A 15,544-nucleotide genomic window follows, 5' to 3' on the forward strand; every position below is an offset into this window, starting at 1 on the left:
TGGGCAATGTGCATGTAGTCTTATCGTCCCCTTCATTGAAATATTCTTATCTGTATGTATAAGTTGCAGATAAGTTCTCTTCAAATCATAATCCAGCCGTCGAAGAGACAGGATTTAAGCCTACAAGAGATTAATACGTACCATCACGTCTTTCGTTTATGAAACGATAATTTGCTCTTGTAATTTTTATCAGCAACGAAAGATTCTCTATTCTTTTATATTAAAAGTGATTCAAAAGTCCATCTAGACCATATCTGAGAAAAAAACATTTCAACGTCTACATGAATGTTTACGCTATATCTTGAACTTGACATCAAATTTCGTTTCTACCAAGTTCATTTCTTAAAGTACTGCCTTAATCCTTCAACGAGTTAGCACTAAAGCCCCCCTGCTGTTAAGTTATATGGCACTAATGACTTCCTATTATGATTATCTCCTGCAGTTATATCTTATCTTACTTTTTAGAAGATGGGAAAAATGAGGTGAACTACTAGTTGAAACATTTTCTCGCGTTTTCATTCCTGCGACTTTATACCTAGAGATTGTTTAAATGCAGTGGAAGAAATTTGACAAAATTGGAACGAACATAGAAAAGGAGTATGTAAAAGCTCCAAAAATTGAAACAACCACACAAGAAAATTTTTTAGGTTCCCCTGAAAACACAATTCATAAAATGCCACCAAGTTCACTTCCCGAGAATGTTCTTTTAATCCTCAAAGGATGAAATATGTTGCCTCCGCCCAATCTTATGTGTCATCACAAGGAGTGGAATCTACTCCTTTTAATGCTTGACATTCGTTGTTAAGTTAATGTTGAGCTGTATTAAGCTGCAATGGACTCAGAGGAATGCACTGTGCGCAGATTTTTCCTTTGTTTTTGTCGTTGCTTCCTTTTCAGGCTTGAAATATTATCGCCAAAGAAGTACGATTAACAGAACAATTTACCTAAGGCGTTCAAAAGATTGCCAGACAATCTTTTGGAAAAAATCTTGGTGAAAGATCGGAGAAAAAATTTTATCGATAAGCCTTCCGACTTTTTGTTTTGTCCTTTTTTTAATCAAACATTAAAAAAATTACCAAATGAAGAATAAAGGGCAAACTCATCAAGCAGGATAAAGAGAACTGGTTTCTCTGGAATTAACAAGAACATTCCACATGCAAAATTCTTTAGCAAAAGACGAGTGTAGTTAAAAAAAAAAGGAGTCCAGAACAGGCAGACCTTGCATAGGCATGAAGTGCGTCTTATGCTTTACAAAATTCAGTAAAAAGCATTGCGAGTGATTTTATGGGTTGTGCTTGATGACATCTAACATACGCTACCTATGGAAACTGATACGCTTAAAAAAAGAAGATTAAAATTATCAGCAAACGTCACTATCATGACACAACAGCTGAAAACTATTCAGACTGGCAAGCGCCAAATTTCCTCCCCGTCTTTTGGCACAAAATTCAAGATTTCGGAAAGGCCCTTGGACAAATCATTATTTTCATTTTCTAAACTTTAGGTTACGAGTCAGATAAGAGGGCCAGAGTCAAGAAAACCAATTTTCTAGGGTTTGAAGCCGTTTAGTGGCTTTCACTTGTGGGAATACATCTGCGTCATTAGGCTATCAGACTTTGTTTTGTAAACTTTTTCCAGTCTTGGAAATCATTTTACATTTATCAGTTTTCTAAATTATCAACAATTATGACCGGTCATTATCTACCGCCTGGTTTGGTGGGGGGCGATAAATATCGACCACAACGAAGGCTCTTTGGCAACCGTTCAAACCATAGAAGAGGGTAAACAGTTAATGCTGCGTCTTAGGCGGAGATGCGATAAAAGTTATTTTATTTCAACTATACGGTCTCTGTGACCCTATGTGTAAGTACTAAAAGTTTAAAATTTGACAATTTTTCCCCCTCTAAGAAACCAAGATTTCTGCACAAAGTCTTAGACTACAAAACGTACTCCACCAATTGTCAACGATTATTCAATCCTGATCATCTTTGACATAATTCCTCATTTAATAAACAAGTACACAGGCTATCTGGGTTTTAAGAGAAGTTGTTTCTAACATAAAAATTTTCCCTTACTCTATCTTAAATTGATTTAAATTCGTAGCTGATATTTGAACATTATACTTTTATTGGGGGCTTCTTAAAGAGTAGTTGGCTGGGATGTAAAAGCTACTACACGGTCTACTAAGAGAGAACTTTGGTTGGAAAGATTTCTCTAAGGTATATGAAAATTACACATTATACAGATAATAATGTAACTACAAGAGGTGATCAAGACATAATTTTTCAGCTTAAAAATAGAAAAGTACAGATCAATTCTTAGGGAATAAAGAGGCTAGGAATCTTCCATTTGAACTGCGTCTCTAACGAACCAGACAAGACATCAGCGCAACAGATCACAAGGATTAATCTCAAAACTTTTTAACATACTCGTCTTTACTTTTCTGCATAACCTATGCTACCTATGACGCTCTTACGTTCATAAAACTGAACGATTATTTTCTAATTCTTCTACAAGAAATTGAACAATATTGGTAACAATCGACGTGTTATTAAGATTTTACAGTTTTAAACAACGGCCCAGAGCCGTTATGTGATTGACAAGAAATGTACTTTAAAAGTGCACACAAAAGCTAATCAAAATCATCCTAACATGGTTCTTTTGACATGTTAACTTGGAACTATACATTTGCTTTCAAGTGTGTTTATAACAAGTAACAATTTAGAGTAGGAATTATGTGTTCAAAACGTGAAGGAAGTCTGGTTACTCTTGTAACTTTTATCTTTATTATCTTATCTTTCTACAATACTCTTCGCCTTTTTCTGTACAAGAAGAATTAAACCGCCTCTCTTAACTGAAACAACCAAACTCCGAATTCAGGGAAAATCGATGTCACTTTCTCAGACTTAAAGTTAGAAAGCTCTTAGGCATAGTAATACAAAGAGCCCCATAAGATACTTGTCAATGGTCTTCATTTGATTATACTTCGTGGTCTACATGGGAAAGTTCTATCAGGAGATTGTGGTTTGACTTTGCAGCGATGAAGTTAGCCGTATCGTGATAATTCCTCTTCTAACATTACTTACACCTATGAAGCGTAAGCCTCGATCGACAACTCTGACATTTCACCTTACAACACCAATAGAAACGACAGTTGCAGAGTTCTTCCAGTTCGCTTTCACTCGATGTATAACCTCTTCCGCAGCACATTAAGTCACACCCATCTGTCCCGAGGGATGTGTTATTACACAGTCTTCCAACCGTTCCGAGGGATCCAGTGTCAGGATTTCGGTTACAAAAATTGGGCGAGTCTTCGTAGTAAACCAAATCTGCTCTTGTAGGAGGCTTATGTAGTTTATTTCTCGGTCGAAAAGATTTTCCTTTCTTAACATTATGACCATTACGATTGTTATTCTGTTCAAATTCTACCATTGAAGCGCTGTCGAATTTGTCTTTAAGCACCTCGCCAATTCGTCTGAAGTCAGCCAGCCTTCTCCAACATGTTCGAACAGTGCAGGCCTCAGACACTCCATGACATTTGCATTCTCTCACCATGTTTTCTCGAATTGCCTTTGAAAAAGGAAATATCTTTTTGTCAGTTGTTAGGTCAGATAGTTACACAGGACGCAATAACGTAGCCTTTTGCTTAAACGCTGACCATATCGGATTAAGCCCTTTGCCTCCCAAGATTGATTGTCACTTGCCCCTCTAGCTGCTTCACATTTCATCCTAAATATAATAGTTACGAGACTTTGGTGTTAGATCAAGATAACGACTTCCACCTGATAATTGATTTTGGGTATTCCCATTGCCTGTTTGCTGGATGTTACATGTTAATAAGTTGTGGGAGTTAAACAGACAGCTAGATGGTTCGTATTAGAGAGAAAGATTTACGGCTCCAGCGTCGCTGCTGGAGGCAGTGAATATCTTTACCATTAGGAAAGAAGACCAAAGATTTAGTTGGCTTGAAAGATGTCCGCAACACATTAGGTAACAATATGCCTATGTTACTTTAAACAAAACTTCAGTTTCTGGAAAAGTTCGACGCCCCGGTGCCACCATGTGGATTGTTTTGAACGTTCTTTACTGTTTCATCAGGTTTCTAATTTTTTGATCGGAAGATATCAGTTATTGGGAAACTTGGCATTTCAACGCGAACTGCGATTATATTAGAAACATTTCCGATGAAAATCAGTCGTAGGAGTAACTCGTTCATAGCAACGATTTTAATGCCCATCATTTTGAAAGAGAGTTTCTGTACGTAGTTAGAATATACATCTCCGTCCTCAAAAATATCGGAAAAGGACACATACACGGCGAAAGGTTAGTTGTGTTGGATCTTTAAAAAAGAATTTCCGATTTGAAGACACATCGAAGGTGGATTGACTGCCCCGTTTTCATCATAGAAGTATGAATCATTGCTTGTTCAAATATGATACAATAAAAAGTCTTATAGGCCCTACTGAATTAACTTCTGGTCGAGACGTTCCTCTGAGCACCGTGGGAACATCATTGAAACCGGCGAAATGTAATAAAATGCAAATTAATGGCCGGCGAAAAAGCCGCGGCGAAAAATAATAGACAATGATTTCATGACCACGTTTTTCGAGCAATTAGGTTTTCGTCAATACGTGGGAAACCGAGCTATTACGGTTTACCACAGACACACTTATTACCGTGAATAATTCTAACTTTAAATGTTGCGACTTTGTTATTTAACGCTAGCCGCGTTAACAAAGCCATATGGTAACATTCTTATTTGCGAAGACAACTTCTTTGTCTATTTCTTGAATTGCAGGTTTGATAACTGTGTGGTTGAATCCCTTTTTCTATACTTTTGCAATTTGTTTGTATAACAAAATCTCGGCTACCAGTTCAAGATATCACTATTCTATTCCAGTTCGTTTTGTTATTGCTCAGATAAAATGAAATTAATATACCAGCTTCGTACGTATTGTAATTTCCTTTCCGTACCGATTTTTTCAACCGATCGGTTCTCTTTTACCCAGCGATTGCTACATTCCTCTACGTTATTATCATAACGTCAGCCAGACTGACGAGTACAATTATTAAATATTCTAAAGATGAATTGACTCGTGAGTCAAAATTATTATCCTTCAAACTTTCCCTTTAAGCTGTTCAAACTGAAACACATATTGCCTTATTCCACCACTTAGGTCCATGGATTTCAATTATTTTAGTAATAAAATATCAGTCGGAAAGGATTTATTCATCACCGAAAAGCAATTCACTCTTCGCCTGAGGCTGCGGCTTTTTTAAGGTCCATCATTGCGGCTTATATTACCCTGGCTTGCAATTATTACTTGAAATTTTTACACGTAGAGCAAAAAGAAAAATCAACTTACTGTTCTTCCCGCCTCGTTGTTGTGCAAATTAACCAAAGTGCGAAAATCTCTTCCCTTCTCTCCAGCATCGACGAACTTTCTGGAGAACTGATCAGCAAAATGAATATTGTCACTACAGCCTCCCCACTGCCAACCCTCATTGGTAACTCCCTTGTATCTACTGTCGCAACCACAGGCTGTCACTTTGCCGTCGCTACAAGCTCTAGCTATGGCGTGCGATACACCGGCTGCCGTTATTGAGTAAGCGAAAGCAGTTTCCCTGCAAGCTGAAACAGGCACAACAGAGTTTAAAAAAAGTTTCCTAGTTTCGTTCCTTAAAAAATTTCTACAAAACCTAAAAGGTGGCTTTTACATAAATAATAGTGTCACCTTTCCTGCCGAGACTTTTCCGACAGTAGGAAAACCGATACGAGAAAATTAAGTCACAATCCGCCAAGTAGTTTCACCTGCATAATTAGTGAAGGGGCCATCATGGCATAGAAAAATTGCTCTTTGAAAGTAAAATTTGCATCTTACGAGAAAAGCTGAAAGTTTCTTCCACCCGCGTTAAAATTAATTTTGATCCAAAGAAAAACCAGCTGAAGAGATGTTCATCGTGAAGTTATCAGAAAGTAAATTGACGCGAAGCTAGAGAACTCAGTATATAAATTAAGGTAGAGTTGTTGTTTTTGATATAGAAATTTAACAATTGTTACAAACGTTTGCGCCTAAACTCTGCAGCGCAAAGGCAAAAACTCGGGTAAGCGAAAAAAAGAGGGAAGATCGAGCGATACGTATTGCCATAAAGTCTGATCTACACATTTCGAACTCATATTCCAACAAGTAACTTGAAAGTTACTTAGAAGACAGATGTATCGCAGCAATGAACGGCTATTTGTGATGGATTTAGCCTTAATTCCGAAATCTTTTACATTTACTTTACAGCATACGTTAGGTCATAAAGAATGAATATCAGAGATTAGCGATTACATATGAAAATTTGGCATATTCCAAACGTCCATAAATATACAACATACGCTGATGAGTCATGCAATAAGTATATATTTGCCTTCGTGGGTTGTTCATGAAATTCTAAAAGTCAACGACCGGAAAAAAGCTGCTGATCTCGGCGTTTCTCGCTCAACGATTCTCGCTTATGAGAGATGATGAATTTAGTCGAAACGGAGCCTTGTACACGGTTGCCTCAAGAGTCCTTTGTCTTCTCTTAGATATGCTTTTTGTTTTGTTTTGTTTTTTTACCTTTCAACATCTTGCTGCAGTGTCTGGGAAGCGGTGAAATGAAGTGAAATAAGTAAATCAAATGCACACGACCAGCCGGATATGACAGTTCATCTTGGGGATACTTGAGAAACCTTTTACGCTATGTAACGAAAATAAATAACTCGACACTTTTCGCGGATTCGGCAAAATCTCAAAAAGTGAGATGGCCCTGGAATTAGGAAACTTTATTATTTTGGTTGTTTTTAGTAGAAGGAAAAGCCGGTTCAAAAAGGTATAGCTTTAGTTACGGACGAACTCATCTTTGTCATTAGATGGTGTGGGATATACTAGAACGAAACTAAAAAAACATGAAAAATCAATCAAAAAAATTTCAAAGAGTTTCAAAGCCAGCTTACCTATTTTTACAATCTTCCCAAATACGTTTTCAGGACTATGAGCAGAACAATTCCACCGTCTGTTTTTAAACTGATATTGGCACTGGCTGATAGAGAATTTTGCCCCGAGTCCAATGTATGGAACCAACTCTGGGTACTTCCGAAACAATCGCTGTTGCTTCGGTGTAACAGGTTTGACACCGTTGGCAGGAGAAAGCTGGAAATTGTAATCGTCTTGGGGTTTCGAGGAGCTACTAACGCCAAGATTCCTACAGAGCGAGAGATTCAAATGTTTCAGCATTAAGGCTAAAAGTGATATAACGGTATCATGATCAGGAAGTATAATACACTGACTTACCACCACGATCCATTGCCTTCTGCTAGAACATCGAGACTTGTTAAACCAAACAGTACGACCATGTAAAAAGCTTTGAACAACTTCATCTTGAATGTCTAACAACCTTGTTCACTTGTGTCCACAGTGCGAGGTAATAACTGAAGAATCTTAATTCGCCTTCATAAATCGTCGAATGTCTTGATTGCTCACCCGTCACAATTGACAATGGATTTTGCCGAAAAATTATCAAGGACCGCTAAAAATATATCACTTTTGAATGCAAGTCTGCATGTTTGCATACACTTAAGAATTCAACAATTCAACAAGCATCGTTATCTAACAAAGTCTAATTACTTGTGATGCTGGGTTCGAAGGTAATCCCCGCCCCCACACAGAAAGCCGGTGAAATTGCTACCCGTAGTTTAATCCGTCGGACAGTGGTTTGTTGATGAACAAGTTTGCGAGTAAATATTCTGTTGAAATGTGTACCTGTTACTGAAAAGACGTATGTTTTCTCTGGTCATTTCGACTCTCCTCAGGGATTACTGAACAGCTCGTATTTGCCAGATTTCTGTCGTGACCCCGTATTGAAAAGCGAAATCGGCGTTTTCGTATTCTCTTTGATTTTCTCTCTTTTAATTAACTTGTGTTCCAGTTCATTTAAAAAACACTTTGACAATAAGGATATTACGTGACTTTGTAAAAAAGAAATTTTACCACATCCCCGCGAGAGAATTTTGGATCATATAAACAACGCTGTACAACGCAGTCGAGAAGAACTTCACTTTGGCAAAACAGGACCAATTTTATGATTAAACGTTTTTGAACGTCAGCGTTCATTTAAGGCGTGAATATAAGTAACAAAATAAAGCGAAACCTTTTCAAATTTGAAAGGAAGCAATTTATACGGATTTAGGTTCGTCAAAGTTCATTCAAAGCTTCAAATTAAGAAACAGCAAATTAGGTGATTAAAAGTTCAATGGGAAGAAGAAAGAAATTACTTGTGTCACTGCTTTTCAATAGACTAAACAGAGACCGCCACTTTTCGAAAATTTTTCAGTCAATTAGCTTCCACCGGAAATCATCGTCCAACTCAGTTAGCGAAAAATTGCTCATTCCACGAACACAGAGCGAACATGATTTTCGTTCTGCGAGTTTAGCGCTTATCAACATGATGACGACAGAAGACATGTTTATTCTGTTATTTCAGCATAAGTTTTGCTAAAGGTGTTAATATGTTTGTTTTGGTTTTCGCTTTGTTGTAATAACGGTTATACGATGATCTTGGAAAACTTTAAGACTACTTAATCTTACCAATGTCTATTTAAGCTGTCTCGCTATGATTAAAACTAATAAAGAAGGATACAAATAAAGTCATTTATCATAGTACTAAGGAATTCGTGTGTAATTAAATCGAGATAGTTCTTAGCTACTTTCAAAAATTTCTGCCCTGGCGACAAATTCCTGTTTGGAAAAACTACACATCAAGAAATAAGCTATCCGCAGCTGATACTTTAAGACTGACTAATTTCCAAAAAATCATATTTCATTACCTTTCCTTGCCGCATTTCTATCGGAAACAACAAGCCGGCGAAATCCTCTGATGAAACCCACCAAGTTTCATTCGAGTTTAGGACGTGCCTACACATTTCATTCATATTGGAGGCTGATAGAAAGGGATACTTCTAGAAAGACAAATAACAATGAGACACGTAGCTTTTATTGCAATACAATGCATGGCCCCCGGAGGCAAATTTTACCACTCACCCCTTGGTGGAAATAATTGAGTTACAGAATTAGCTTTTGTGTTCCAGTATGAAGTTACGCTAGATATTCTTTGCGTCGCTTCCTTCAAAGAAATTGTAAGTTTACGCTACTAAACGGCCTAAACAAAAACGAATTTTTGGTCGACTTTGCACTTAAGATGTCTTCTATCTAATGTTTCTTTTTGATGTCCACTGTTTATTTTAAAAAATTACGAGTTGTCAATGTTAAATTTTCCTGAATCACGTGGATTTCAAAGTGAGCTCTGAACTTTATTGTTTCAGATGAATGCTTCCTTTTCATAGAGTTTCCGCTGCGGTTGTTCTTACTTATTACAAACCCTTCGACCTCTAGAATGACCAAAACATTCAGCCATTTCTCATGCGACGACAGTGAAGGAGAGTGTAAAGGAAGTCTTATAATGTAGCAATCGAGATCAAAAGTTTAACAATTACAGATAGGTAAGTGAAGACGGAAAATATACGTGGATCGAAATTAAAAAGAGATTCATTACGAAAAGACTGATTTAATGTACGTTAGTGCTACTCAAGGAGAGTCATGGGTCTTATGTAATTAAAATACAGATAAAGCTAAGGCGGTTCATAAAGACCTAAGAAGGAAAATCACGAAGAGATGTGGTAGAACGATATCACAAAATATAAAGGTAACATAAGTACTTTCTAAATCACTGATTTAGGATAAAGGAAGAGGACGCGAGTCGTTAGTGTTTTCGTCAGGCAGGGCTATTATTAGTTGAGCTAACAGTACAAAAGCACAGATTGTTGGGTCGTTGATGCTGACTGATATTTTGATTACCTGAACAGCTATAGTACCCGCCATTTTGTCTTGATTGGCGCGCTTATTGGTGCCTATATCAGAAGCCTGAGAAACTACAGCTAAGAATATAACAACTTGCAATCTCCATAATTTTTAGAAAAAAATTTACATGCGCATCAAATTTTAAGCTCGCGGACTCTGAACGCTTTTGCTCTTTTGAAGGTCGCTACTCAAAAAATGAATGAGACGAGGCTTTGAGATTTCCGCTTTGTAAGCATTACCATCTCAAACATCATAACTCATGTTCCCACCAGCTTATCAGTTTCAAAGTAACAACATCACTAAAGCGCCGCGACGCGCGCGCGTGCCCCTTTCAGGGTATAAGTTGTGCATTACCCTCCTATCTTTAAAATATATTTTTTTCTCTTCCGGGAACATCCTTTATACCATTCCAGAAAACAGAAGATGAGTGAGCCAATATGCCACATGGATTTCCCCTCTCTATATTACGATAATTGCTGCTCATTTAATTCCAGAAGAAAAATTTTGTATCCTATGAGAAAATCCCAGCCAAACTAACGAGGTGAGCCTTCCGCAAGCTTGGAAAGCTCAAGAAGAGGGAAATCGATGAAATAGATGATATTGCTGGATTTCCGAAGAAAGCTTTTAGGTTTTAAAAAGCTAATTTGAGCCGCGAAGTACCACTTCACGATCCAAATTTACATGTAAATTTAGAAACTTAATGCGGTTAGAGCAGTTTTACACTCACCAAAAGTTCAGGAAAGTGATCTGGCGATCGTCCAGGAACTTCCATTCTTTAGCATTGTCCAGTTAAAGCAAAGGCTGGAGAACGTCAAAATATTCTATCAATGTAAGTGACTTGATGATGAGCATATCCATTTAATGGCTGAAATTAGCTTTCCAGGGAGCTGCCATCTTAGATCATTTGACGAGGGGATATGGGGCGAGGACAAAACTATTCTGCCCGGGAGGGGAGGATATTGCTCAGAGTAGTTATGATTGAAAAAGATAACTCGATGAATAAATAAACTAAGTGAAAATCGGTGTGGATATTAACGAGAATCCGGCCAATATCTAAGTGGAACGTCAGGTATAAAAATCCACAGTAATGCTACACTCGCCAAAAGTCACTAATGCCCTCCTTTTCAATTAAAACACTTTTCAGTTACCTCCATGAGAAATTTCGCTTTCATCTTCATACGACTCTTAAATTTGATTGATGACAACACAGTGGCAAATACAAATACTTTTATGTAGCATCAAATAAACCAAATTTTAATTTGTATCCAGGTAACAATTTCCAGTGGTTTTAACCTCACAAAAATTTCCAGTTTCCTTCAATCAATAATGTAGATATCTTTAATTTCTTGTTTAGTAGAGTATAACAAACCCCAGTAGGGCTTAAAAGCATGTTGTGACTTCAGGATATCCATTTGAATAAATGACCCTTTGAAACGTTGCCTCGGTTTCCATTTGATAATTTTCTTAACACGCTAGCAGTTATATTTTCGGCGAAGGAGTTTAATAGGCATAAATATTATAAATTTTTTTTGTGCACAGTAACTCGAGAGATTTGTGTGGCGCTTTTTGAAAAACGGATAATTAAAATACGGTGGGATGACAGTTATTAAAACGACGCAATTGGCTCGACAATTGAGAGTTGTTGTAGCGTAGTTCTGTGTATGGGCAGCCGTATTTGAATTAGAAAGAAAGGAAAAAAGTAGACGGCATGAGTGAACCAGAGTGGGCATCCCTAATCGCACTAATCTGGGATGAAGGACTTGTCGTTCCGTCTGATAAGGAAATTTAACTTAGCAACTATGCTATGAACTAGGCCTTAATCGAAATCGGTGACAATTTGTCACTCACTCATCATAATATTCATGCTTGTGCGGCAGCTGCTCCTTTTATTGACGACTACGCTCAAACTGGGACAAGGTGGTTCTTTCGACGCTTATTTAGTTTTTGTTATCACCATTTGGTGAAAGGCAGAATTTCACGGTGTTTTAATCAAAGGATATTATCAAAGTGAAGAAGAAAAAGAGGATTCAGTTTTGCTACTTACCCTCAATCAGCGCATATCAGCCATACAATGTTTGGTAAAAGGATTGTTTTGGGCTGAGAGGCGACAACATCGAATTACAAGGTAGCACGCGACTCTAAGTCGGGATGCACAATACAGCGTTTAATATCTTTGTTATTATTTTTCACGTAGTTTTAACCTTGGCAACTTTGTTTGGAAACTGTTTAGTCTGTGCAGTGATATGGAGGACCAGGGCTCTGAGAACAGTTCCAAATATGATAATTTTCAGTTTGGCCCTCGCCGACTTGCTCATGACAAGTGCTTTCGTGTACCGAGTTGTTAATCGCATGAGTGGTGAGGAGTCTCACTCAACGTGCCACGCCATTTCAGAAATTGCTTTCTGTACAATCTGTGTGATAATTCTACATTTGACAGCCATCAGTATCGACAGATTTATCGCGATAAGGTTTCCACTCCGCTACAAAACTATTGTGACGGGGAAACGAACGAAAACTGCACTTATTGCCACATGGCTACTCCCTGTGATAGGAACTGTTGTGTCTCCTCATTCGCTTCCCGACGCAGAGTACGAAGACTTCGTCGATTACTATGATTCATTTCATTTGTGCTTGTCATATCATGAACACAGATTCAAAAACACATCGAAAATCTTTGCTGCAATTATAATCTCAATATACATCGTTTTGCCTTGCACTTTGACTGTTGGTAGTTACATGTATATCCTGAAAGTGTCACGTCATCAACAATTAAAACTTAAACATGATGCTCACTTGGAGGGCGAAAGGATGAGAAAGCTGGAGATTAAAGTAGCAATAACGTATGGTATTATCATCGGCGCGTTCATGGCTTGTTTTTTACCCCTCTTAATAGGAACTCTACACCAACAGTTTATTGGCAATGATGAGCGAGAGGAAATGACTCGTGTCATGACGATTTTATCATTAATTGCATCCATCAGCGCCTGCGTCAATCCAGTGGTTTATACTTGTAGGAATCAAGAATTCAGAAAGGCCTTCAAGAAAATTTTTAAAAGAGGAAATCAAGAGATTGGCAACGAACTGACAACCTTTTCAAGATATTGATAAACTATGCAGTCAAGAAGAGGTTTTGTTTACTGGAAAACAGCATGGGACCTTCTCTCTCTCTTTTTTTTTTTTTGCTTTGCGCTACTTTCGCGTCTCTATAACTAATTGGACACCGAGAACAGGTTCAACTTGAAAAAGATAATGTAATTTTATACTACTTCTGTTGTCCAAGATGACGTACTGCTAACCGATTGTTAACAGTGACCAGCTGTCCGAAGCAAAAGAAAAATTAGCAAATCGACTTTCGAGACAAGGGCCTAAATTTGCAGGCGTTTCCAAAAACAATGGCTCAAACTTTTTTTTGTCTGAATCTCCAAAGTCTTCAAAGGTTCAACGGTTCCATAGGCATCGCTTTGTACTGCCCCAGGTCTGACTCTGGGCCTGTGGCCTCTCTATGAGGAGCCTCCTTCTACTTCAATTAATACTTCTCTATTTAATGGAGTCGCATCACAAAAAATTCTCAATCAACCAATAGTTATCGCATCACAAAAAATTCTCAATCAACCAATAGTTATCGGTCGTTTACAGTTTGCCTCGACACCTTTTTCACTGATTTACATGTTGAAACGTGCGTTACTTATTAACATAAAGGTAAACACATTCGTTGACCGCTTTCCACTGAACAAAGTAGTCTATTCTATCCGTGTAACGCAGCACGCCGGGCAAAGTTCTGCGGTTCCATCAATCATGGTTTAAACTTTTAATAATTTTAAATTACAAGGTAAGTTTCGCGATTTACGGCTTATCAAGTACGATGTGTAACCTCAGAATTATGCTGGATCAGTTACATCGCATTTACATGTATCTTGAGCTGGCAATATGGTGTGCGGCGTTTTGAAAAATCACAAATCATTAAATTTACATTGTAGAGTATAAAGATATGATTCGAGATCACAGATGTATGTTTTCTGTTTCTGTTTTTTGTTCCTTTATCGAATTCTGTCGACGTAAAATTGAAGACCATCTTTCGGATACTACTTTCTTCTTGACATTGATGTCGACAAAAGTTGAAAGGTATAGCTGCAGCGGGTTGATAAGCTTTGAGAACAGTTGCACAATAGGAAAACATTTGTGGATGAATTCAGTTCGAAAATTTACTCGCTGTAGTGATTTTCAATTAAATTTTCAAATTCAATTTTACAGTGGAGGAAAATAACTGAGATTGAATGGTGCTGAGTTGGGATTAAAGCAAGCTTACGGACATCCTCGAGAAACTCTTCAAATGCTTTGTTAACCCTTTCGCCCCTAAGAGTGACCAGCATCTAATTTCTCCTCACAAAAAGGAGAGAGTCATGAGAATAGAGGAGATGATTAGCAACTAAAGCAGCTCTTGATTGTGAAACAAATTCTCCTTGTTAGCTTCTTTGGAAATGAATGGAGAACAGTATGGAGAAAATGCATGCTGATGGCGGTTAGGGTGTAAAGGGTGAAGCTATCGTTTTAGGCCGGTAGTCTCCCTTGTTCGCTATGTTTACATTGCTGTCAACAAAGGTTTCTTGAAATGTCAAAAGACTGAATTACTACATTGATCACGAGACTGAATTTACATTTTTTTTAACAAACATGACGACCGTAATCTTCGAAAGAATAACGAGGGTTACGAAATTCATTGATTTCTGTACGAAAAGTCGATAAAAGAAAATACAATCACGCCGAATTTCACAAGGCTATTTTATACTGAGAATCTGAGGGAAAAAGTAGCAGATCACAAGAAATTCTCAAAATCATAGTGAATTTTTTTCTTGATGTCATCAGAAACGAGCATAATCGAGCAGTCCGTACCCGCCTCTCAGTCATCAGAAGACGAGAACGAGGATAGGCGAAAAGGCAGATTACAGACCCTGCCGGTTCTCGGTCGATCTCGGACTCCTACTGGTTCTCGGACTCCCATCGGTTCTCGCGCGCCGCTATTTGCTCGTTTCCAGTGACCAAGAAAATGTTATTTCTTATCATTAGCTTGTAAATGACCGACTTTCAAAGAAAGTAAATGTTAAAATATCGTCATATAATTTGTATAGAGACAGCAAATCATCAGAGTGAATAACTTTTATGGATGAAGTTATGAATGATTGGTACCCTTTTATGTCGACGCACTTTGCAAATGTTAATATAATAACAGATGGGACAAGCTTTTCGATTTCTGGTTTATTGACCATTACAGTTTTCCCTTGCTTGTTTGGAAGTGATTATCACATTGTTGAATGTTGCGGGTCCTAATGGGAAATTCTGGCTTTTGGTCTCGATGTTATTTCTAAAGAAACGCCGCAACTAAGGATTGGCAACACAGTGCCCATTCTAATTTTTATTGCAAACGTCAGTGATTTCGTTTTAAAGATAATGGAACCAGATTTTAAGGGACACGTGTAAATTCATATGAATTCAAAATAAAGCTTATCTTTTCATCTGAAAGAAAATGAAAATACGAACCATTTTCCTTTGTACGTTACTTTAACTGGACAATGAAAACATCAACCAAACTTCACAGTTCTCTCTTTGTTTCGCAAATACACCTGCAGGCAAGCAACAAAAGCATTTGCAATTTAAATATCGTTCTC

At 37.7% G+C, this 15,544-nt stretch overlaps 2 protein-coding genes and 1 long non-coding RNA gene across 7 annotated transcripts in view; 1 reads left to right on the forward strand and 2 right to left on the reverse strand.

Annotated features, from left to right (window-relative positions):
- LOC113671501 (uncharacterized) overlaps positions 1-15,544 on the reverse strand; it is a 57,112-nt gene that overhangs the window by 40,303 nt on the left and 1,265 nt on the right. For 4 of the 5 annotated variants that reach the window (XR_016182973.1, XR_016182977.1, XR_016182976.1 and 1 more), the window contains exons 2-4: positions 15,417-15,499; positions 10,609-10,682; positions 8,852-8,983 (exon numbers count right to left, since the gene is read on the reverse strand). This is a non-coding gene — a long non-coding RNA (uncharacterized LOC113671501). The remainder of the gene's footprint in view (positions 1-8,851; positions 8,984-10,608; positions 10,683-15,416; positions 15,500-15,544) is intronic. The other variant, XR_016182974.1, reaches the window with a different exon arrangement.
- LOC113671498 (protein Wnt-1) lies at positions 1,814-7,622 on the reverse strand. The gene is made up of 4 exons (XM_027187709.2): positions 7,320-7,622; positions 6,983-7,230; positions 5,367-5,632; positions 1,814-3,570 (listed from the first exon to the last, which is right to left on the reverse strand). The coding sequence occupies exons 1-4, from the start codon at positions 7,403-7,405 to the stop codon at positions 3,079-3,081; spliced, it is 1,092 nt and encodes a 363-aa protein (XP_027043510.1). The 5' UTR covers positions 7,406-7,622; the 3' UTR covers positions 1,814-3,078.
- Positions 11,559-13,230, forward strand: LOC113671500 (histamine H2 receptor). The gene has a single exon (XM_027187712.2). The coding sequence runs from the start codon at positions 12,030-12,032 to the stop codon at positions 12,984-12,986; it is 957 nt and encodes a 318-aa protein (XP_027043513.2). The 5' UTR covers positions 11,559-12,029; the 3' UTR covers positions 12,987-13,230.

This window comes from Pocillopora damicornis, chromosome 14 (genome assembly GCF_964200805.1).
Source record: "Pocillopora damicornis chromosome 14, jaPocDami1.2, whole genome shotgun sequence".
Classification (NCBI taxonomy): Eukaryota; Metazoa; Cnidaria; class Anthozoa; order Scleractinia; family Pocilloporidae; genus Pocillopora; species Pocillopora damicornis.